This window comes from Symsagittifera roscoffensis, chromosome 3 (genome assembly GCF_963678635.1).
Source record: "Symsagittifera roscoffensis chromosome 3, txSymRosc1.1, whole genome shotgun sequence".
Lineage (NCBI taxonomy): Eukaryota > Metazoa > Xenacoelomorpha > Acoela > Convolutidae > Symsagittifera > Symsagittifera roscoffensis.
This window is the reverse complement of record NC_087064.1, coordinates 12,906,169-12,931,261: the sequence shown is the minus strand read 5'-3', so window position 1 is coordinate 12,931,261 and position 25,093 is coordinate 12,906,169. Positions and strand designations below refer to the sequence as shown.

The window sequence follows — 25,093 nt, the reverse complement described above, 5'->3', positions numbered from 1 at the left end:
CCAGAAGAGCACTCAATTTTGCCGATTCAAAAAGCATCGTATTTTAATTATCACTAAGGATTCGCAAAAACTGAAAAACAAACAAACAAACAAATGATATTGACTGCTCATTCATGGCCGATTGATATTCCAACGCCTTTCAATAAAACTGTATTTCAAAAACACGTATCAAACTGAAAAGAAAAGAAAAACTTATTTTAAAGTTCAGTTTGCCTCAACTTCCGAAGTAGTTTTTTCGCATTTCTGCTTCTTATCAGGCGGTTCAGAAATTTCAGTCATGCTGGTCGACCCATTTTTGTGACTATCAGCTGCCGAATTAGAAGTAGCATTTTGGGGTCTCGGTCTGGCCTTGGGACCCCAATTGGGCGGGTTAATAGGAAACCGGGTCACCTTGGAGGTCCTGGACACAGGATTCGCAGCTGGGTGGAGAGTGAAATCAATCTAAAATTGAAAAGAGCCGCTAAATGCCAAAACAGCAGCCGGTTACTTTACTAGAAGCACATAGTCCGACGACAGCTATTAAACAGACATTTTTTCCTCACAACAACTCCGCTATCGTTCAATTTGAGTTTTTTTTCTTTTTGTTTTAGGTGACAGGTGGACTGTTAAATAAGGTAAAACGCTCTCTTATAATTCATGTCGTTTTCCTTTCTTTGCATCAGACCAATTTCTGTAAATCGTCAGTCGAATATATAGTCAAACACAAGAAAAATTTCTAAGTTAAAACCATTTTTTGGATACCGTTTTAATTGAACTTTTAAAATGCAATTCATGTACGATTGAAAGAACTTAAATGTGATACATCACTCAACCCCGTACGAAAGTTTGTTGGTTCGATGTTGTTAAATATAACGGCGCTTAACAGCAAAATATAATTACTGTCGAGATTTAATCAGATAAAAAAATTAGATGCTAATTGCTATTTTTTTCGTATTTAGAACGCTTTTTAGTTGTTACATACGATTTTAAAATCTTTGGATTTTCCGAACGATTACTCTGGTCTATTTAGCAATTTGCAACTGATGACATCTAGTAATGAAAATCAACCCCAACAAAGGATTAGTCCGACGGTTAAGCATCACCAATGTTGAACCTAGTAATGAATTTATCCTTTTCCTTTTTTCAATTAAGGGAGATAAAACAATTACGGCAGACTTGATACCTTGTGCGTAATGGTCTGTTCGAGAAGTGCCTTTGAAAAGGGGGACAGCTTCTCCCTGTTGACTGGGTGATCTCTCTCAAATTGTCTCACAATGTCCCAGAGGAACGAGGAGGGTGCATCTGTCTTCACAGCCACTGGCGAACAGTGCGACACACTAGAAAAGATATAAATTTATTAATGAAATTATCAAAAAAAAAACGACAGGGATTGGATTCTTCTTTCTTTAAGCTTTGCTATTAAAAAAGGAGGCTCAATTTTGAAATGGCGAATATTCGTAGCATGCAACAAATCGAATTTCTTTTTTTAAATCGAATCGCTTGAAGTAGTTTCAAAGACAACATAGGTAAAAAGATAACGAGTGCTCCGCTGCGCTTAGATTTGGCCACAGTAATACATTGCGCTCCAATTTTTGCTTGTCGCTTATGTTTTAGTTTAATATTAGGCAAGAAATAAAATATTAATGCAAAGGAAATGTAAAACTTTAATCTCCAAAACACCGATCGGCGTAACTTGTAGTAGCTCGTTAAGAATTATCGCCATTCTTCTTTCTTCTGCCATTACAAAACTTAAAAATCGTCCCCCGTTTCGACTTATTGGCTGACGTTTCAAAATGCAGCATCACTTAAATGTCTTCTCAGTTTCATCTGAAGCTTTTGAGGACATTTCACTCTTTTTTTTATCAAATAATCTAAATGTAAAATAATAAAATTGTTTTTAGTCTTGTGTATTTTTTATCCCTCCATTCCAATTTTACCTAACCTGAACTTGAAGCCTGCATTAAGAATAGCACTAGACACAAGAGTCAGTTTCGGCCCCGATACTTTCGCTGCACTGAACATCATTTCCTTGGTTAAAAAGAGAGGCGAGTCCGGCAACTCCTCCGAAATGAGACTGACAGTCGCTAGTATTTTCTTCCAACTCCCGAACCGGGATGACCCCTCGTCTCTAATGAAGCCCAAAAGAGAGGTCACAAAATCTGGGTTGTGGAGACGTCCATTCCAAATTGGACCTCCCATCCGCATTGCTGAAAGGACACTTATCTTCAAACCAGATTTTAGCAGCATTTGATATCAATATGTTGAGAAAATGAATGCATGCAATTTTCTGTTCTGCATAGTGAATTCCAGGACAGGATTTGAAACCAAACTTTTACATAGAGGCGAAGCAGAGCTTCGCACCACTTGCAATACAACAAAAATATAAAAAGCACAAATCGAAAAAAAAAAAACAATTTAGATGTTGAAAAAAAAACTAAGAGAACCAAAAACTTCGTATATCTCGATAACAACAACTAGACGCCCAGCTAAAGCTGGAGGTACGTGTTTGATATTGAATGAGTTTGCGATACTGATTGCGGCACGAAAATTGTGATTTCAACAGTTAGACTTTGCCGGAAACCTTAGTTGTTTCTCTACTACAATAATCGAGAAGAGTAAAACATTTTGAGAAAATCATTTACCCAAAGAGACGCCGCTTCTGCAGGATTAATCATTGCAACCAGTTTAAACGAAGTTTTCATTTCAGATTTGACAACTCAAATTTCACACAGAGGCGAAGATGCGCTTTGCAAACATAAGCAAGAAAAATGCAGAAAACCTTCAAATAGGCAATAAATAAGGAAAAGATTAAAAATAAACCTTTCAAAAAAAATTGTTGACATAAGGAGTATCACGTTCTCACATCTGCTCCAAGATCGCTTGTAATTTTGATAAGAATATCCACCAATAAAACAGCTACACAGTTTCTAACAAGTTGCCAATAATAAGCAGCAAAAATTCTACCAAAAAAACTATTTAAATGTTCCGGATTTGAAAACCCGACCAGTTGATTAGGAGTCTCACGGCCTTGTATATTCACCACGGTCACTTGGAAGTAAAAACAATGCTCGATCCACCTGTTCTAATGTTTTTAATCTTATACTGTACTGTTACGGAAATGCTTAACTTTCAAAGTTTCTTAAATTGGACTTTACTCTAAACCGTAGTTTTTCTCTGCTCAATTAGGAGATTAACCGCTTATTTAAAGGAGAAAACTACAACTCCCCCTTTCAATCGAATTCTTTATCTCAAATTTGGCTGAGCAGTTTTTGAAAAAAGTGAGAAAGATTCCGAAAATCGATCAAAAATTTGGTTTTTCCTAAATCCATAAACTTTGCTCTACTAAAGCAAGCATAACCTGAATTAGACTTAAAGCTAAACCTTTAGAGTTTTTCTTCTTGGGCAGCGGATTAACCGCTGATTTAGAGAAGCAATTTACCACACATTCTTTCAATTAAACTCTTTATCTCAGATTAGGCTAAATAGTTTTCTAAAAAAGTGAGAGTTAAGAATCGATTAAAAATATTTTGACTTCCTAATAGCATAATTTTTTCTCTAATTAAGCATAGGATTAGCCTCCAATTTCCGCACCCTGATTTTTCAATTGAACACTTGCTCGCCCTGATGTTTTAGATTTTTAGATTGAACCTTTAGTATCCGATTTAGCTTGTAATTTTCGAGAAGGGTGACGAAATTTCTTAAAAAGGGTAAAAATTAAAAAGGAACTTTTTCGAAGTCCATTTCGGCTTTTCTAGAAAAAAATAGGGTGAAACAGACTACGCAGAGAAAATCCAAATACCATGTCAATTTTAATGAATTATCATTTTTTGAAACTTTGCCCGTTTTTTGAAAACTCTTTTTGTCTTCAAAACCTAACCTGCGAATTAGCAGGTAAGGTTTTAAAGAAAAAGTTTCCAAAAAACGGGCAAAGTTTCAAAATTTAGACATTTTCTAAGGCCATAGGACATAATCGTTTGCAAAAACATGAAAGAAGAAGAGCAGCCGGTCTTTCTATTGGTGCCAGGTTTTTTTAAAAAATCGGTATAGTAGCAGCTAAATATGCTAACAAATTGCCAATGCGATTCAGCACCAAATACAAATAGACCCAATTTTAAAATTATTAACTTGGAATATTACAAACTGAAGACTTCCACAATAACTTCGCAGGTAACAAATCGCAAAGCATAAAGCCACATTATGTATAAATAATGCATTTCAAAATATTGCGAGAAATATTGAGTTTTTATTATCACAAAAGTCCAAAAAAACGGTCAGCAAATCAATGGTTTGACCTTTCCCAAAACCATAGCTTTTTGTAGGAAAAAATTATGCGTGGCCGCCTATGCAGAATGGATTCACGCAACCTGTTTTTTCGATTGGGCCCAAAATCTCAGATTTGAAAAGGTAATTTTCGTGAAATCTCAAAACTTTCAAAAGAAATGGTCAAAAAATCAAAACTTTGACTTTTCCGAGGGCAATAACTTCTTGTGTACAAGTTTTGTGAGTGTCCGCTAATGCAGAATAGCTTCCCACTACCCAGTACTCCATTAAGCCCATAATATCAGATTTGAAAATTTAGTTTTCAAGAAAAGTCGAAAAGATTCACAAAACGGTAAAAAATCAAAACTTGACTATTCAAGGGCCATAAACTTTTTAAACAAATTGGGCGCAGCCACTCATGCAAGGAAGTTTTTCGAAACAATTCTGATAAAATTATTTATTTAAAGTTTGATCCCTCAATTTCTAAAAGGAGTCTTAAATAGCCACACAAGTCTCTTCTTACCACTTTCACACTGTTTGCACTTCTGGCCTCCCCGCACTGTGGCGTGGACATACTTCGAAGGTCCACTCTTCAAAGCCAGTGGATTCAGAATGAAGTCAGTACACTGGCTGCAGTAGTTGACTACACTGTGGTACAACAGAAATGGATTTAAACCCAAACTTAAAAGTTTTTCTCACAAAATTGTCTATTTTGAGACATATCTTTTCAACCAAAACCAGAGCATACATATCAATAATCATAACTATTTTCTAAACAGAGGCTAAGCTGCACTTCGCAAATAAATGTTTACTTATACCAGTCTCTGCATTTTATTAGCTTTTTGTTGCTGTGCATCAAACGCAATTATGCGAAAAAAAATTTTTATATTCATTATCTTTCCAACTTGGTTTAAAATAAGACTTAATTATTGATTTAAATTGCTTGGCCATACCTGTGTTTTAGACAGACGTCTTTGACTAGAAAAGCCTTAGTGTGTACTGTGACTGCCACTCGGATGTAGAAGTCTTTGAAGAAGGACAGTTGGGGGATGATGTATCTCCCATGCATGGCCGCCTGTCTACTCATGCAGTACAGTAGGATCCTAGATAAGAACATCAAAATGAACACAGTTTGAAACACAGAGATACAAAATACTGAACGCAACCTCTGTTATTAATCTTTAAGAGTAAAAAGCTAAATGACCGTACTGACATTGACTCTTTAATTTCAAAAAACTTGTGGCTCGTTAGTCTTTAAATTATAAACACAGAGGCGAAGCTTTGCTTCGCAAACACTAGCAGGAACACGACAAAAAACAGCTCTATACTGCAAAAAGAACAACTAGAAATAAGCCTCGAATTAGTTAAAATTCGGCTACTTCTCGAATTCGAAACTGCGACCTAGAGATTATGAGACTCACACACAAATACTCAGTACGCTTAATAGAAAACAAACACTAGCCACAAAAAAAGCAGAGAACAAATACTCTGCAACTTCCAATGCTACAGTAAAATTTCCAAATAAGTGAACACTTTTACTTGCGAGTTAGGTTAGAAAAAAGGAAGGCTCTTAATAATAGACTACGCTGACGCTTAAGTAAAAAAGCACATCAATATTTATTGCAGTTCTCAAACTCTGCTACTTATGATTAGAACCAGTTTCAAACGCGTATTTCGATTAATTTTTATACACAATTACAAGTATTTTTATTATATGTTTATATACAAGTACAAGTATTTACAAGCACATACGAACAGCAACAAACCTGAGTGCATAATTTTTTCTCTAATTAAGCATAGGATTAGCCTCCAATTTCCGCACCCTGATTTTCCAATTGAACACTTGCTCGCCCTGATGTTTTAGATTTTTAGATTGAACCCTTAGTATCCGATTTAGCTTGTAATTTTCGAGAAGGGTGACGAAATTTCTTAAAAAGGGTAAAAATTAAAAAGGAACTTTTTCGAAGTCCATTTCGGCTTTTCTAGAAAAAAATAGGGTGAAACAGATTACGCAGAGAAAATCCAAATACCATGTCAATTTTAATGAATTATCATTTTTTGAAACTTTGCCCGTTTTTTGAAAACTCTTTTTGTCTTCAAAACCTAACCTGCGAATTAGCAGGTAAGGTTTTAAAGAAAAAGTTTCCAAAAAACGGGCAAAGTTTCAAAATTTAGACATTTTCTAAGGCCATAGGACATAATCGTTTGCAAAAACATGAAAGAAGAAGAGCAGCCGGTCTTTCTATTGGTGCCAGGTTTTTTTAAAAAAATCGGTATAGTAGCAGCTAAATATGCTAACAAATTGCCAATGCGATTCAGCACCAAATACAATTAGACCCAATTTTAAAATTATTAACTTGGAATATTACAAACTGAAGACTTCCACAATAACTTCGCAGGTAACAAATCGCAAAGCATAAAGCCACATTATGTATAAATAATGCATTTCAAAATATTGCGAGAAATATTGAGTTTTTATTATCATAAAAGTCCAAAAAAACGGTCAGCAAATCAATGGTTTGACCTTTCCCAAAACCATAGCTTTTTGTAGGAAAAAATTATGCGTAGCCGCCTATGCAGAATGGATTCACGCAACCTGTTTTTTCGATTGGGCCCAAAATCTCAGATTTGAAAAGGTAATTTTCGTGAAATCTCAAAACTTTCAAAAGAAATGGTCAAAAAATCAAAACTTTGACTTTTCCGAGGGCAATAACTTCTTGTGTACAAGTTTTGTGAGTGTCCGCTAATGCAGAATAGCTTCCCACTACCCAGTACTCCATTAAGCCCATAATATCAGATTTGAAAATTTAGTTTTCAAGAAAAGTCGAAAAGATTCACAAAACGGTAAAAAATCAAAACTTGACTATTCAAGGGCCATAAACTTTTTAAACAAATTGGGCGCAGCCACTCATGCAAGAAAGTTTTTCGAAACAATTCTGATAAAATTATTTATTTAAAGTTTGATCCCTCAATTTCTAAAAGGAGTCTTAATAGCCACACAAGTCTCTTCTTACCACTTTCACACTGTTTGCACTTCTGGCCTCCCCGCACTGTGGCGTGGACATACTTCGAAGGTCCACTCTTCAAAGCCAGTGGATTCAGAATGAAGTCAGTACACTGGCTGCAGTAGTTGACTACACTGTGGTACAACAGAAATGGATTTAAACCCAAATTTAAAAGTTTTTCTCACAAAATTGTCTATTTTGAGACATATCTTTTCAACCAAAACCAGAGCATACATATCAATAATCATAACAATTTTCTAAACAGAGGCTAAGCTGCACTTCGCAAATAAATGTTTACTTATACCAGTCTCTGCATTTTATTCGCTTTTTGTTGCTGTGCATCAAACGCAATTATGCGAAAAAAATTTTTTATATTCATTATCTTTCCAACTTGGTTTAAAATAAGACTTAATTATTGATTTAAATTGCTTGGCCATACCTGTGTTTTAGACAGACATCTTTGACTAGAAATGCCTTAGTGTGTACTGTGACTGCCACTCGGATGTAGAAGTCTTTGAAGAAGGACAGTTGGGGGATGATGTATCTCCCATGCATGGCCGCCTGTCTACTCATGCAGTACAGTAGGATTCTAGATAAGAACATCAAAATGAACCCAGTTTGAAACAGAGATACAAAATACTGAACGCAACCTCTGTCTGTCATCAATCTTAGGAAAAATGACCATACTGACATTGACTCTTCATACTTTGTGGCTCGTTAGTATTTAAATTATAAACACAGAGGTGAAGCTTCGCTTCGCAAACACTAGCAGGAACACGACAAAAAAGAGCTCTATATTGCAAAAAAAAACTAGAAATAAGCCTCGAATTAGTTAAAATTCGACTACTTCTCGAATCCGAAACTGCGACCTAGAGATTATGAGCCTCACACACAAAATATTCAGTACGCTTAATAGAAAACAAACACTAGCCACAAAAAAGCAGAGAACAAATACTATGCAACTTCCAATGCTTCTGTGAAATATCCAAATAAGCGAACACTTTTAATGAACACTTTTACTTGCGAGTTAGGTTAGAAAAAAGAAGGTTCGATATAATACACTACGCTGACGCTCACGTAAAAAAGGACATTTATATTTATTGCAGTTCTCAAACTCTGCTACTATTGATTAGAACCAGTTTCAAACGCGTATTTCGATTAATTTTTATACACAATTACAAGTATTTTTATTATATGTTTATATACAAGTACAATTATTTTAATCATATAAGTAAAGCACATACGAACTGCAACAAACCTGAGTGCGTTTTCGTGCATGCATGGCGTCTTGACAGAGAGTGAGCCATAGAGTGAGTAGCTCTTCTCTGGCACCTGGCCACACAACACGGCCAAGTCAGTGGCAGTCACCAGTAAGAGACCTCCTTCAGACACCATCCTCACTGCAGTGTCTATGAAGATGGCAGGGGATCCGAAAGGGTCAACGTCCACCACGTTCGGCCGAGTGCCTTCTGACACCAGCTGAAGCAGCAACGGTATTCAATGAGTGGTTTCCATCCACGGGAGTCCCACAACGGTAAGAGCATATCGTTATTAAAAAAAGAAGAAATTAAAGAAGAGGGCTGTCACCAAAACGGTTTTCCGAACGGGCCAATATGTAGAAAAATTGAAATGATCATACAACAGATTTGTGGATGAAATCCATGAAAGTAGTGCCCAAAAAGCAATTTAATTATCTCGCGAAAACTTTGGCCCAATCTTGGTTGAGGAACACCGAATTTCCAACTCCGCGAAACACGTTATAAGCGACTCAATATCCAACCTAGGCAAAAAACGGTTCATAGAAAGGTATCTCTGGTGGGGTAAGCTAACTTGAAACAGACCTTACATAAGTTGGCATTGCAGTCCCCGAGCAGCGGCTGCACTAGAGCACCCACTCCATTTCTCTCTATGTTGTCTCTGATACATCCAAAAGCCACTTTGTCCAAGTCATTCGCGTATATCTGGGACACGCTGGATAGTTCTTTGGCGTATCGAATAGACCGCAGACCTGTGGCTGACAGGCCCTCAAAGATGCAGAGTTTTTCATCCTTGAGTAGCAATGAGCATTTAACATTAACTTTTTTCAACCAAATGAACTAAAAACTACGTTAAAAGTTAAATCGTAAACAGTAATAAATTGGAGAGGGCGAGGTGGAACTATTTTCAGGAAGACGCTACGCTACACTCGCCGCAGGAACATTTCTCGCCACCATATCGTCTTCTCAGCGTTTTCAAAGGAGACTTCCCTCAGCTTATACAGGAATTAGATAAAATCCTCTCCGCCCATGCCGCACAAATTCTACATCTTACCCTGCTCTTTATCTTGAAAATAATCACAATTCCATAAGAAAACACACCCCCATGTTGACATATTTCAGAGTTGATATTACATTTTAAGTCTTTCAAAAAAACATCCTACCGAAGTTTGTACAATTCTAGAAGCTTCTATGTCCACTGTTGTTTTAAGTTAATTCTAATTGTCAATAGCATTTGGGTCGCCTGTTTTGAGCTTCTAAAAGAGGTAAAACGGATCGTTGCACTAATTGCGCTAAAAACAAACAAAGCATGGCAGATAATTAATGAAACAGACAAAAAGGAAAGTGTAAACCTAAAAATAACCAAAAGACAGTTAGAAAAGAGTCAAGGAACGCAAGAAAACATTTTAAATATACTGTTTTATTTTTTGAAATATAACTGAACTTAATTTAACTGAATTTTTGAATTGATTTTGGAATTTCAAAGAAAAAAACTAGATGGCTTAAAACTACTTCAATTTCTACAAATTATGACTGGCACTGTTTTGATAAAAACTAACTCCATTTTGGAACACTGGATCAAAATGTAAAGTTCTTATTCAGCTGGGAAATCTGAAAACTTAAGTCTACTTTCGAAAGTAGAAGTCGATCACGTTTTTTATGACCTCCTACTTTCGATGTTCGATAGTCGAATTCACCTTCCTTTAACAAAGGAAATGAACTTAATCAAAAAGAAATCAAAAGTCAAACCACGAAAAATTAAAATTGAGCGTGAATAAAGTTTGAGACTTTTCCTTGAAACAAAAAATTCATCATGACCTATATAAAAGTCTTCACTCCGTTCATCGACTCTGAAGAAAGTATGTTACAATTTGATATCACTATTTTTTAAACAAATTTTTTGATTTTTCAATATTTCAAAAATTCGATGTGCGGTTGCCTTGAACCAATTTACAAAAAGTTTTAATAGAAAAATCAAAATAAGGAAATTAAGAAACGGTGCTTATATTTCAAATGAAAAAATAAATAAAACTTTTGAAAAGCATAGTCAGTAAAAAGGCGAAGCTGCCCTTTGCAAACACAAAAGCGAAGAAGGCAAAAAGTCGCTCTAAAAGGGTCAAAAAGTAAAAAAAAAAAAGGAAAGCAAAAAAAAACTAATTACAATTCTGCTATACACTGCAGTCGCACCCATGACCTGGAGGTTGAAAGTCTCGCATCTTAGCATCTGCGCCATGGACGCTAAATCTGCACCGAGGGCGCTAAAGCTGAAGGTACCTGTTTGATAATGATTTTAAAACATGCACTAATGCGCAAATTTGAAATGTGTCAAAATGTCAACAATTGAACATTTACTAAGTCCATAGCTGATTCATATCAAAAATATGGAGAACGCGCTCTTGCTGGGGAGATTAATTTCTGTTTCAGAATTGGCACGGTCGTTTTTGGGAAAATGAGTGAGTCCAAAAGGGGTTCAAACGGTCAAATATTTCTTTTGCCCATAGCGGAATCCTTGCCAAAATTGGAGAAGTACGCTTCTGAAGGGATATCCTTAGTTTGTTCTTTCAATTGAACCCCAATATCAGACCTGGCACCGTAGTTTTCGAGAAATTTAACAAAATTCCAAACAAACAAAATTTTGCTGCATCGAACATTGGTATTCTACAAAAAATAGGGTGTAGCCGCTATGAAGGGAAACTTTCTAGCGCACATATTATACTGAATCCCTAATTTTAAAAGTGGCCTTAATTTTAAAAGTGGCAGAGTAGTTTTCGAGACAAATAATCCAGAAAGGGGTCAAAAATTCCCTTAGTAGACCTTTCGAAGGTCGTAGAACGTCTAATGAAGTAAAAGAGACTAGCGGAATATCCAGGCACACAAGAGTGTTGCCTGTCTCTCGATTTGTACCATTTTTCAAAATCAGGAATATAGGTCTCGAGAAAACGTCATAAGCGTCTCAAAAACTAAGGTATTATGAAAATGTATGTGGTTTGGGTTTTCGGTAGTTTTTGAGACTCTTATGACGTTTTTTTCGTTTTTTTTCCACTTTCCGCAAAACTTGTAGTTTTTCTCGAGACCTATATTCCTGATTTTGAAAATGGTACAAATTGTGTGCCTGGATATTCCGCTAGTCGCTTTTACTTTATTAGACGTTCTACGACCTTCGAAAGTTCTAGTAAGGGCAAACAGCCACCAACAAAGCAGATACAAAATATAATGCTATGGAGCAAAAGTTAAACAGAGACAAAAACGCAAAGAAGCCACCAAATAATGAGCACCTTTATTTGCGACGTAGGTTAAAAAAACAGTGGATACATTAATATTAAACTACGCTCCGTAAGTGCAAAAGAAACACACGGCAAGAAAGCCGAAAAAAAAATCATTTTATTTCTGAAAAGATTTGTTACCATTTCAGCTCGAAACTGCCACAGCATTAAGAACCATATTTAGATGCAAAAAGATTACCAGACTACTAAAGCTGAAGATTACCCCAATTTCAGTCATCCTGCAAATGAAATGGTTTCCGGGAAAATTTCAGTGCCCCGTAGCAATAATCATTTAACCAACTTGATTGAAAATATTTTTTTATTACTATTTAAATGCTCATAGTTTTCCTTCTGCAGTGATTCGCTGTATGTTTTGATCAACGCGATACTGAGGTCTCGGTTGAACTCCTGCACGGGATTGTAGAACACAGTGGCGTCTGACTGTCCTGTAATTTGGGCCTGGCCCTCAGTAATTACATTTGACTGGCGATTCTCACTCATTTTGAAATCACATCAACAACAACTTTGATCTGAAATCATTTCTCGCTTTATTAACTGCCTTTAATTTTTAGCATGTTTTCTTATTTTGGGTGCGCTGATTACACCATTTAACCATTAAATAATTCTTTTCAATGTACTGTCACGGAATTTAGAAGTTGTATCTAGTTTTCAAGCAAGTAATTGAATGAAAATTTCTCCATATTTCTGCCGTTTTCTCTTCAACTACTTGAGACCCATAGTTCAAATTTTGACGTAGGATGAATGAAACTGATCATCAGAATATAGCAGGGTAATAAACCGTAAAAAATATTTTCAAGGCGTTGATGGGCCATTTGACCAGAAGGCGTTGAAGAGATGTTCTTAGTGTCAAAAATTCTCCGTTAACAGCAAAAGAAGTTTGAAATTTTGAACATAAATGAATTCGTTGAAAAGCTAAGCATCTAAACTAGGCCCTTATATAGGTTTCAAATCAGATATGAAAGAACTAAAAATTTGACTAAGCTTTTAAACACTGTTTACGGGGAACTTTTGGAATTAGGACCATCTCTCTAACGCTCTCTAGTTAAATGGCCCAACAACGTCTTGAATTTTTTTTTACGGTTTCTTATCCTTCTATATTTTAATGAGCAGTTTCATTCACCGTATGTCAAAACTAAAGCTGTCTCCAGTAGTTGAAGAAAAAACGGCAGAAAAAAGAAAAAAAATTTCGTTCAATTAACCGTTTGAAAACCAAAGGCTGCAACATTCATCCCGTGACTTAAGCTCTGTGTCTTCAATGCTGAAGAAAGTGAAGCACAATTATGCTTCGTGTGGTTTTTTTATTCAGTAGATTTTTGACTTGTTAAATAAGCGTTTTTAACGGCTTTTTTAAATACCATTTGGGAAATCTTGTCATCCTAAGCTCAAATTTAAAACGTTATTTCACCTGTGATCATTTTTCAAAAAGTTACGGGCGTTACTTGGCTAATTTGGCCAATTAGGGATAACTAAAGTGCGATATATTGCGTGCTTATAACACGTGTAAAAAGCGAACTAATGCGTTCCAAATTGAACTGAAGCCAGCAATAGAATACTATTATCACAATACGAGACACTTAACACACCCCTAGTATTTTACAGATCGTGTGGGTGGATAAAATGAAGAAAAATGATTTTTTTTTCAATTATCCTTAAGTGCAGTCGAAACAACCAGGACTTTGCCCTGATATTCCAGTAGTCTTGCTTTTATTATGAAGCGTTATAACTTACGACCACAAGACCAATACTATGCTCTTCACAGATCAACTGTTAAATATTTTCCCAAAATGATACACCATTGAATACATGTTTCAGCGTTTTTAACTTAAAAAATCATTCTATATAATAAATACATTTCATTCTCACAAAACATTTCACAAAATGTTGATTAAAAAAAATGTTTTATATCAGTTTTTTCAATTAAAATTTGATTTTTAGCTCAAATAATTATTTCAACTCCAATTAAATTTAAGAAAAACTAGTTTTTATCATATCCTCTCATGTCGAAATGTGGATGGAGAGCAGGGAATTGTGGTGTTGAAATTGCTTGTCATGTGACTTGCATCGTTGTATTTTTTCGTTGTTAAAAAGCGATGAGAGATATTTCCAATAAACAATCTAAATGAGCAAAAAAAAGCCTAGTGGCGCTCATGCTATTTAATTTTACAAAAACGAGTTAAAAGAGGCAGCAAAACCTATTCAGGAAAAATATGGAACAAAATGCACCTTTCAAATTTGCAACTTTCATAACAATTATATGATAAAATAAAAACATAATGAACAAGTTCTTTGAATAAACCTTTGCGATACTGCTGAAATGTCCTCATGAACTTGTTAACTGTTTTCATATATTTTAGCAGTATCGCAAAAGTATATTCAGTCTTCGACTTCAAACTTCGGCAGTTGATTCATGTGCTAACAAAAAATCACAGAATTTTGTACTAGCTGGTCAAAGAAATGGTCAAACAACTGATTAAGAAAAGTATTCGTCAAAACTGCTAATATTATCCAATTTCGTTTACAAAACATGGTTCTTATCACTTTTTTATCGTAAAAAAATCTATTTTATCAAAAAAAATCTTTGATTATGTGCAGCCATATGCAATAATATCGAAAAAAGTGGCTTTGCGTAAGAGTCTCAAAATTTGATTTCCTTGTCTTTCTTGATTCCAACAATTAAAGCGGTCAGTACACTCAAAAAATATACTTTGATGGTGTTACTTATAAATTAAAGCCATTTAAATAAAAAGCACAAAAATCGCCCAAAATCGGACGATTGCCGAAAAAATCAGAGAACTTTTTGACCAGCGTACAAAACGGTACATACCGGAGTACATACAAAAAAGTTAAGTTACCCAGCTGACAGTTAGCAAGAATCAATAAACAAGAAAACCTTGAAAGTCTTTGGATTCTAGAAATCCGAGATAAAAACCAACAAAATTTGAGAAAACTGGGTTTTGTGTTTTGTTTTTTAAGCAGCTGGACAACTCACAACCACGTTCAAAGATAAAAGTCATCAAAAAAAATTTTCGTGCCATTTGCATTTTTGCTATTGAAGAGCTTAATTTGCCTGTCTCTCTATTTCTACCATTTTTCAAAATCAGGAATGTAGGTCTCGAGAAAAAACTAAGTTTTGCGAAAAGTGAAAAAAAAAACGTCATAAGCGACTCAAAAACTACGAAAAAACCCAAACCACATACATTTTCATAATACCTGTTTTTTTATCAAACAGAAACTAGCCACCAACAAACCAGATGCAAAATATAATGATATGGAGCAAAAGTTAACCAGATACGAAAATGTCAAGGTGCCACCAAAAAATGAGCACCTTTATTTGCGACTTAGGTTGGAAAAAAGTGGATACAGTAATAGGAAACTACGCTTCGCAAGTGCAAATAAAACACACGGCAATAAAGCCGACGAAAATAAATCAATTTCTGAAAAATTTTTTACCATTTCAGCTCGAAACAGGCATAGCATTAGGAACCACATTAGATGCAAAAAGATAACCAGACTACTAAAGTCAAGTGGCCCCGTAGCAATAATCATTTAACCATCTTGGTTGAATTTTTTTTCAAATACTATTTAGATGCTCATAGCTTTCCTTCTGCAGTGATTCACGGTATGTTTTGATCAACGCGATACTGAGGTCTCGGTTGAACTCCTGCACGGGATTGTAGAACACAGTCGCGTCTGACTGTCCTGTAATTTGGGCCTGACCCTCAGTAATTACATTTGACTGGCGATTCTCACTCATTTTGAAATCACATCAACAACTGTGATCTGAAATCATTTCTCGCTTTATTAACTGCCTTTAATTTTTTGCATGTTTTCTCATTTTGATTGCGCTGATTACACCATTTAACCAATAAATAATTCTTTTCAATGTACTGTCACGGAATATAAAAGTTGTAACTAGTTTTCAAGCAAGTAAAGGAAAATTTGAATGAAAATTTCTCCCATATTTCTGCCGTTTTCTCTTCAACTATTATAGACTTATAGTTCAAATTTTGACATAGGATGAATGAAACTGATCATTAGAATATAGCAGGGTAAAAAACCGTAAAAAATATTTTCAAGGCGTTGTAGGGCCATTTGACTAGAGGGCGTTGAAGAGATGTTCTTAGTGTCAAAAATTCTCCGTTAACAGTAAAAGAAGTTTGAAAGTTTGAACATAAATGAATTCATTGAAAAGCTAAGCATCTAAACTAGGCCCTTATATAGGTTTCAAATCAGATATGAAAGAACTAAAAATTTGACTAAGCTTTTAAACACTGTTTACGGGGAACTTTTGGAATTAGGACCATCTCTCTAACGCTCTCTAGTTAAATGGCCCAACAACGTCTTGAAATTTTTTTTTACGGTTTCTTATCTTTCTATATTTTAATGAGCAGTTTCATTCACCGTATGTCAAAACTAAATCTGTGTCCCCAGTAGTTGAAGAAAAAACAGCAGAAACGTGAAAAAAAAATTCGTTCAATTAACCGTTTGAAAACTAAAGGTTGCAACATTCATACCCCGTGACTTAAGCTCTGTGTCTTCAATGTTGAAGAAAGTGAGGCACAATTATGCTTGGTGTGGTTTTTTTATTCAGTCAATTTGAACCATGAATACATGTTTCAGCGTTTTTAACTTAAAAAATCATTCTTTATAATAAATACATTTCATTCTCACAAAACATTTCACAAAATGTTGATTAAATAAATGTTTTATATTAGTTTTTTCAATTAAAATTTGATTTTTAGCTCAAATAATTATTTCAACTCCAATTAAGTTTAAGAAAAACCAGTTTTTATCATATCCTCTCATGTCGAAATGTGGGTGGAGAGCAGGGAAATGTGGTGTTGAAATCGCTTGTCATGTGACTTGCATCGTCGTAATTTTTCGTTGTTAAAAAAGCGATGAGAGATATTTCCAATATATGCTAATTCCCTTTACAAAAAAAAAGAGTAAAAAGAGGCAGCTAAAACTATTCAAGAAAAATATGGAACAAAATGCACCTTTCAAATTTGCAACTTTCTTAACAATTATATGATAAAATAAAAACATAATTAACAAGTTCTTTGAATAAATCTTTGCGATACTGCTAAAATGTCCTCATGAACTTGTTAACTGTTTTCATATATTTTAGCAGTATCGCAAAAGTATATTCAGTCTTCGACTTCAAACTTCGGCAGTTGATTCATGTGCTAACAAAAAATCACAGAATTTTGTACTAGCTGGTCAAAGAAATGGTCAAACAACTGATTAAGAAAAGTATTCGTCAAAACTGCTAATATTATCCAATTTCGTTTACAAAACATGGTTCTTAACACTTTTTTAACGTACGAAAATCTATTTTATCAAAAAAAATACTTAATTATGTGAAGCCATATGCAATAATATCGAAAAAAGTGGCTTTGCGTAAGAGTCTCAAAATTTGATTTCATTGTCCTTCACGATTACAACAATTAAAGCGGTCAGTACACTCAAAAAATATACTTTGATGGTGTTACTTATAAATTAAAGCCATTTAAATAGAAAGCACAAAAATCACCCAAATCGGACGATTTCCGAAAGAATCAGAGAACTTTTTGACCAGCGTACAAAACGGTACATACCGGAGTACATACAAAAAAGATGACAGTTAGCCAGCTGACAGTTAGAAAGAATCAATAAACAAGAAAACCTTGAAAGTCTTTGGATTTCTAGAATCGTTTATGATTGACACTTCCGAGATAAAAACCAACCAAATTTGAGAAAACTGGGTTTAGTAATTTGTTTTTTAAGCAGCTGGACAACTCACAACTACGTTCAAAGATAAAAGTCATCAAAAAAATTTTCGCGCCATTTGCAATTTTGCCATTGAAGAGCTTAATTTGCCTTAAAACTTTCCTCTAAACGAGCAAGCATATTTTCTTTATTAGTAGGCTTAAAATTTAATCATAAACTTTGACGCTTACTTGTCATATTTAAAAAAACACCCGAGCCAAAGAAACAAGCGCCTAAAAGAAAAACAATTGAAAAATGTGCAAAATTTGCTCGCTACTGAAGTTTTTGCAATTTCATGGATAAGTATTTATAATATAGAATTAAATTAGACTAGACAGAATTAAATTAGGAAGCGAATAGTATCGCGACTTTGCTAGTTGGATTCAACTGAGTTTGTGGACATGTGTGTAGTGCAGCCTCAATCTTTTCAGAGACGGCGTCTGGTACTCACACAGCTCACAACTAACCAACTCCCTCTCTGTCACAACTCTTCCTGATGACGTCACAACATCACTTCCCGATGGCGTCATTGTGATACTTTCTGATGATGTCACAACATCTTTTACCGATGACGTCACTTCGAAATTTTCCGATCCAATAGACGCACTGGTGTGGCTACTGTCAAGTGATACAACTTCAAGTTGTGATTGTGGTAGAGGTGGAGTCTTAAAACGCGACCCTTGTAGTCCAATTGGAGATGTATCGTTTGATGCAATATCTAAAAACAGAACTTTTGAAGGAAGAAAGACGAGTACAAGAAGAAAAGTTGACTTTTCTGAGCCGCCAAGCATTGATCATGTATTCCCTTTGATACATATTTCAAACTTTTAATAATTACCTTGACGGATGTTTTGAGTGATTGACTCCGCACTTCTTGAGTTTCGTTGATTATTAGCTGAATTCTAAAAAAGTAAAAACCTCACTTTAAAACTAGTAGTTTTAAGGCCGTTCGTTTCGATAGTTCAGCACCATTTATTGGTCAATTGTAGTTCAATTGATAGCCCATTTAGTATTTCAATGGGCCATTGATTTGAGTTACAAGCTATCGCAGTCTCGTAACAAAAATGGTGAACCAGGTTCAAGACTACTATGGAGCGTTCAACACTCCCATATGATTTCCCCGATTATTCCTTTCCAATCAGTTTTTCGAATGAAAAATGTGCGCTATTTTTACGCCGCCCTTATTTATTTTTAACATTTGCAAAAGGTAACTTCCGACCACTGATTGATTAACATATCGATTGCTACACCATTTAACTTCACTTCTGATCTTTCCTAAAAGGTGAAACAAAATCACTCAAAAATGAAAAAAACAAAACGCTGGAAAATCTTATGAAGTTCATTTTCCAATATTATTGTAACTTTTTTTCTAAACTTTTCTAAGCTTCGGGAGCGTGGTGAAGTGGTTACGTCTCCGCGTCTTAATCGGTTAGATGTCCGAGACCCAGCATGATCCGTGCTCGTTGCTTGAGGGCGAGGCAACATTTTCCAGCACAGAAAACTAACAAAAAAACTGCATGTATATTGGTCCCATTAAAGCATATAGATTCTTAAAGAACATGGCCAACAGAAAGTTGGAAAAGAGTCAATCAACGCAAGCAACAGAAAAAAAAATACTGACTTGCTCTTTGAGAAAATCGAATTTACTTACTTTCGAATTTCGAATAAAAACAAACCAATTTGATAAAACAAACCAATTTGATCAACTGAATCAATAGTGAATAGATATATTTTTTATTGCGTCTAGAGATCTCAAAAGTAAAATTCACTTTTGGAACAAGTCACTCACAAAATGTGACGCAAATTGCCCTTATCATTTTGGAGAGAGTAATTTAGCCTCCTTCTTAGCAAATGAATTTTCAAAAAATCAAACTCGAGCAAGAACAAATTTCAAGTTTTTCCTGGAAGTAAAACCACACAACCTAAATGAGTGTCTTCGTTAATCATCTCTGCTGACCTCTATTGTAAATGGCGTCAAGTGACTATCCCATGGCTCTTCAAGCGAGCCAGTAAGGTGACTGGCCAAATTCTCGATGTGACTCTGAAGATATAAAGTATCTGCTCCGCTACTGTTTGCGACACTTGAAGGTAACCCACTGCTTAACCCGGCAGTTTCTGCTTCTGACTTCAACCCCGATAAACCTACTCCTCCAAATGATTCCAACGTCAGTTCTTCTTCAACGGAGTCGACAGGAGGAAATCTCGATCCTTCTGATGTTGCGACGTCATGCAAAGATTGCTGTAATTCGTCTCCACTGGATGGTAGTTTCACCACCCGTCTCGCTGGATGATCACCTAGTAGATTAATCGATTGATGGAGAATCCTCTCAGTTTTAGTGGGTGTATTCTGGATATGCGACATTTGTGATGGCATTGATGTCACTGATGATTGCTGTCTGCTATAGCTTGATCCGTCTGGGGTAGTTTTGTCGCGCGGCGCTCCTATCTCCTGGATCTCAAAATCTTCGTCGTCACTGACCAAGTTAACCTGAAGGGGAAAATGAAAAATTAACTAAGACTCAACTTTCCAAGGAAAATTAAAGCTTCACAAATGTTTGCCTGGATATCTCACTAGGATAGTTTCATAAACTACTCGCTGATTCAACCTAACACTCAGGACAATCCAGGAGCTAAATCTCGATAAAATAAAACAGGTACCTGAGTCTTTGGACCACTTTTAGGCAACTTCCTAGGTTGACTACTACTCCCAGCCACTGACGGTGGGGTTCCGGGTACCTTCATCGGCGACCTGGAAACTCTTCCTCTGATAGAGGGACTCCTGTTCTGAGGAGAAACTGCGGAAGGAGCGGATACTGACGATGATACAGAAGCGACATAGGGAGGCGTAGTTGATCTGACGCTCTCCTCAACTGGGCATTGTTGGACCGATGAAGTTGACGCCAAACCAACGCTGCTGTTGACTCTTCGTCTTTTAAGAGGCATACTCTTTCCCCCTCTCGCTCTGTATTGTCTGACTAGAAATGAAAACATCAAGGAAATCAAAACTTTCTCAGTTATTTTGAGAATATTTTATATGTACTCTAATTGCATCCAATCATACAATATGAAAAAATAATCAGGCATAGAAACAAATTTGAAAGTAACCGTTTTCAGATTCAATGATTCTAGAAACACCGATCCACCGCGGATTAATTTATATGAGTCGTGTTCAAACTGTTGAGAATCGATCTAACAGTAGTTGCCCAACCCACCTTTGCCTCTTAGGTGGTGTTCGGCTGCTCTGCGGTAGTTCTCGCTGAGAAAAGCGGCCGGATTGAACGAACTCATCCCGATCTCAGTGCCATTCAGCTGACCACTCGTAGATGCTATGTTAACTCTACTGGCTGGTCCAGATCCACGGGGCAGTTCAGTTTGCGAATTCTGCCTCAGATTTCCTGGATGGGAGTGCGACTGGGGAAGCGACCCACCAGATGCAATTGGAGGACCTAAAACAAACTCGCATCTTAACATTATCAAATGTAAGACTGCAATTCGAAAAATGCATATCACTATTGGTTTAAGGTTGAAGAGACTTTAGCCGAGAAGGTCACAACACTTATGATGTCAACTATCAGCCCTTTAACTACCGTCATTTGTTAACATTAACATCATTTAGCGAAGCAGAACAGAAAATGATCACAACGGCGAAGCAGAGCTTTGCAACACTTGCGTTACAAAAACTAATCAAAACCACTACTTGCAGCTGAACCGGCAAGTCTAAAAGAAAAAAATTAAAAAACTGAATTAGCTGCACCTTCAGAAAATTTCTAAACAGCCGCGAAGCGAGGATTTGCATTGCTTGCGGCAAAACACATACATAGCATGACAAATTAACCAAAAAAAGAGATGCAGCCGTAGAAAAAATTCATTGATTCCAAAAAAACTGATCTACCAAAAGATTTTAAACAATTGTCTTGATTTTCTCTTGAAAAAACAATCATTCAGGAAAAAATGCAAAGATCAAAACAATTGAACCTTAAACACAGAGGTGAAGCTGAGCTTCGAACCACAAGTGATACAACAATTATAGGATGAAAGCATCATGGCGCGCAAATATTAACCAACAGAACTTGAAATAAGCTTACAATTGACCCAGGCACAGGAAATTTTAACTCAAAAAATATAATTAAAAAAAAATTCTGGGTTAAAATTTAGTAAATTTTTTTCCAACATGTCACAGCGGGGTTCATTATGGGCATTCAAAAAATGGTGACCGAGTCTTATCGATATCAAAACTACTGCCGGACATTTAGAGGAAAAAAAATAGGAAAATAAGTCGACTGAAAAAAAAGCCGACGGCCGATTAGCTGCAACTCAGCCGGAATTTTTGTTTAAAAAAATCAAAAAATAGCGTGTTCAAAGAAGACTTCAAAATTTGGAAACTAAACCGACAGAAATTAAGTCGACAACCATGAAGCCGAAAAAGCTTAAGCAGAAAATTAACATCGAAACTCAATAATTAAACACATGAACGGTTTGAGTTCCAGTGATAAGTGATTCAACTGATTTTCATCAACTAGTTGTTAATCCGAAAAAAAACGTCTAGATTCCGATTTAACAATGCTTGCTAATCGCAATCGTTATAAGCATCAAAACAAAACTCAAAAAGCAGTAACAAAGCCGAAAAGAAAATAAGTGAGCAAAAACACGTTGCGCTGATTAAAAAATCTTTTTATTAAAAGCTCAAAAAAACGTAAAAGTCCACCTCAAAACATTTAGATAAAAATTTTTTCCTCTTGAAACGACACAGAAAGAGGCTTCTAAGCGGGTGTATGAAAAACCGAACACTTAAAGCTGAAAAAAGAGAAAATGAAACGAAAAAAAAAGATATACTGATCTAGAAAGTGTTGCGAAATTTTACGACCCATCCGTACCGAAACAAATGAAAGTGTGAAAAGAAAATTAACTGATATCATAAGACAAAATCAATTACTAAAAAAATGAATCTACTCAAAATCAGACTTGGTAATATTACAAATTACAGAAACTTCAATTTTAGTAAAAACTGTTTAAATCGAACCAAAACCCATGCTTTAGAAAATACGCCCATAACAAAACTGTATCAGATAATAAAAACTGCAGTAAATATAACGAAAAATGAACCGACAAAAAGCACGAACCCGAACAAAAAAAGTATTTGAAAAGAATATATATTCCCTAAAACAGACTCCACCTAATTCCTAACTAAATGATGGTAGTTTTATTTTAAATTTCAAAAAATTGATAATGTCAGCTATTGCGGGTGAAAAAAGTATTTGAAAAGAATATATATTCCCTAATACAGACTCCACCTAATTCCTAACTAAATGATGGTAGTTTTATTTTAAATTTCAAAAAATTGATAATGTCAGCTATTGCGGGTGAAAACTGCTGTTGCTTTTCAAATACTAACATCGAAACTCAATAATTAAACACATGAACGGTTTGAGTTCCAGTGATAAGTGATTCAACTGATTTTCATCAACTAGTTGTTAATCCGAAAAAAAACGTCTAGATTCCGATTTAACAATGCTTGCTGATCGCAATCGTTATAAGCATCAAAACAAAACTCAAAAAGCAGTAACAAAGCCGAAAAGAAAATAAGTGAGCAAAAACACGTTGCGCTGATTAAAAAATCTTTTATTAAAAGCTCAAAAAAACGTAAAAGTCCACCTCAAAACATTTAGATAAAAATTTTTTCCTCTTGAAACGACACAGAAAGAGGCTTCTAAGCGGGTGTATGAAAAACCAAACACTTAAAGCTGAAAAAAGAGAAAATGAAACGAAAAAAAAAAAGATATACTGATCTAGAAAGTGTTGCGAAATTTTACGACCCATCCGTACCGAAACAAATGAAAGTGTGAAAAGAAAATTAACTGATATCATAAGACAAAATCAATTACTAAAAAAATGAATCTACTCAAAATCAGACTTGGTAATATTACAAATTACAGAAACTTCAATTTTAGTAAAAACTGTTTAAATCGAACCAAAACCCATGCTTTAGAAAATATGCCCATAACAAAACTGTATCAGATAATAAAAATTGCAGTAAATATAACGAAAAATGAACCGACAAAAAGCACGAACCCGAACAAAAAAAGTATTTGAAAAGAATATATATTCCCTAAAACAGACTCCACCTAATTCCTAACTAAATGATGGTAGTTTTATTTTAAATTTCAAAAAATTGATGTCAGCTATTGCGGGTGAAAACTAACATTCCTACTAAAATTGACGATTCTGTGAAGAAAACTATTTACGGAAAAAAGCCTAGTGGCCGATTGCAACACCCTTGCTTATCACAAGGGTAACAATGCAATGATTAACAAAACCGTATCAGATAATAAAAATTGCAGTAAATATAACGAAAAATGAACCGACGAAAAGCACGAACCCGAAAAAAAAAGTATTTGAAAAGAATATATATTCCCTAAAACAGACTCCACCTAATTCCTAACTAAATGGTGGTCAATTTATTTTAAATTTCAAGAAATTGATCATGTCAGCTATTGCGGGTGAAATCTAACATTCCTACTAAAATTGACGATTCTGTGAAGAAAACTATTTACGGAAAAAAGCCTTGTGGCCGATTGCAACACCCTTGCTTATCACAAGGGTAAAAATGCAATGATAACTAACAAAGCCTTGAAAATGAAAAGAGAATTCCAATTGGTCAACCCTTGTCGGCAAGCTGCTGTTGCTCCCTTGATTGCGAGATAAATCGTTCTTTCGGAAGCTCCTCAGTGTTAATTCCAGTGAAGTCAAAATTAATTACTTTTACATGAACAAGGCTTCCTAGCAACAACAACTTCTTGTCTGCTACGCGGAACCTTTAATTAATATCAGAAAATTTCAATGCAGTAACTGAGTTATACGAAATGACTAACCAAGCGTGAACGTTCCAAGACATTTCGACAGCAGTGAGTTAACAAGGTAGAATTGCACATCACACTGTGCGGACTCGATAGTCGAGAAGACAGATTTATCCACACAAATGCTCAGTCGGTAGCTCTCATTCGCATTAAATTCCAACATCTTACAACATTTACATGTCCTGAAAAAACCGCAGAAATAGTGTCGACAACTTTATAATTGCATTATCACTGTGAAACCTTTGAGGAGGTCTCTATAACTTCTCTGTAAGCAAAATAAAACAGAAGATTAATAATCTATTCCAGAGTAAATAAATCATACAAAAATATCGGATTACAAATCAATTAAATTTAACTACTAATTGACAAAATTAGCTATTTCAGACAGAACACTAGAAATACATTCCAAGATAAACAAAAAAATAATCTAATTCACTGCTAACAAAATTTAACAGCACTGCAAAGTTTGCGAGTATATGAGACTGTTTTTGGTTAGTTATTTCCCCAGTGTACCCGGGTTGAACTCCATACACCGAAAATTCTTATCATACAATTCCATACAACAAAAACCATTATCATACAATTCCATACATCAAGTGTATGGCGAAAATGCTTACCATACAATTTTCCTACATTTTCTAAAATCAATAGAAATTAAAAATTGAACAATTTCTGCGGCTTTTTGAAAACAGTTCAACAGACTGGAA

At 35.3% G+C, this 25,093-nt stretch overlaps 2 protein-coding genes across 4 annotated transcripts; both read right to left on the bottom strand.

The window, feature by feature from the left end:
* Positions 1-11: 11 nt before the first annotated feature.
* Positions 12-15,552, bottom strand: LOC134841572 (tRNA (guanine(26)-N(2))-dimethyltransferase-like). The gene is made up of 11 exons (XM_063857603.1): positions 15,364-15,552; positions 12,115-12,272; positions 9,086-9,295; positions 8,503-8,723; positions 7,684-7,833; positions 7,238-7,378; positions 5,193-5,342; positions 4,763-4,887; positions 1,922-2,186; positions 1,163-1,316; positions 12-441 (listed from the first exon to the last, which is right to left on the bottom strand). Exons 1-11 carry the CDS (start codon positions 15,536-15,538, stop codon positions 205-207), a joined length of 1,986 nt encoding a protein of 661 aa, XP_063713673.1. The 5' UTR covers positions 15,539-15,552; the 3' UTR covers positions 12-204.
* Positions 15,553-17,832: 2,280 nt separating this feature from the next.
* Positions 17,833-24,564, bottom strand: LOC134841656 (uncharacterized). 3 transcript variants are annotated; one of them, XM_063857690.1, is made up of 6 exons: positions 24,402-24,564; positions 20,745-20,978; positions 20,191-20,507; positions 19,490-20,020; positions 18,371-18,434; positions 17,833-18,250 (listed from the first exon to the last, which is right to left on the bottom strand). In XM_063857690.1, the coding sequence occupies exons 1-6, from the start codon at positions 24,547-24,549 to the stop codon at positions 17,916-17,918; spliced, it is 1,629 nt and encodes a 542-aa protein (XP_063713760.1). In that variant the 5' UTR covers positions 24,550-24,564; the 3' UTR covers positions 17,833-17,915. The 3 variants fall into 3 exon arrangements, with proteins under 3 accessions (XP_063713760.1, XP_063713761.1, XP_063713762.1); XM_063857691.1 differs by lacking the exon at positions 18,371-18,434 and having other exon boundaries at positions 17,994-18,250; XM_063857692.1 differs by lacking the exons at positions 17,833-18,250; positions 18,371-18,434 and adding an exon at positions 18,460-19,033.
* Positions 24,565-25,093: the final 529 nt, after the last annotated feature.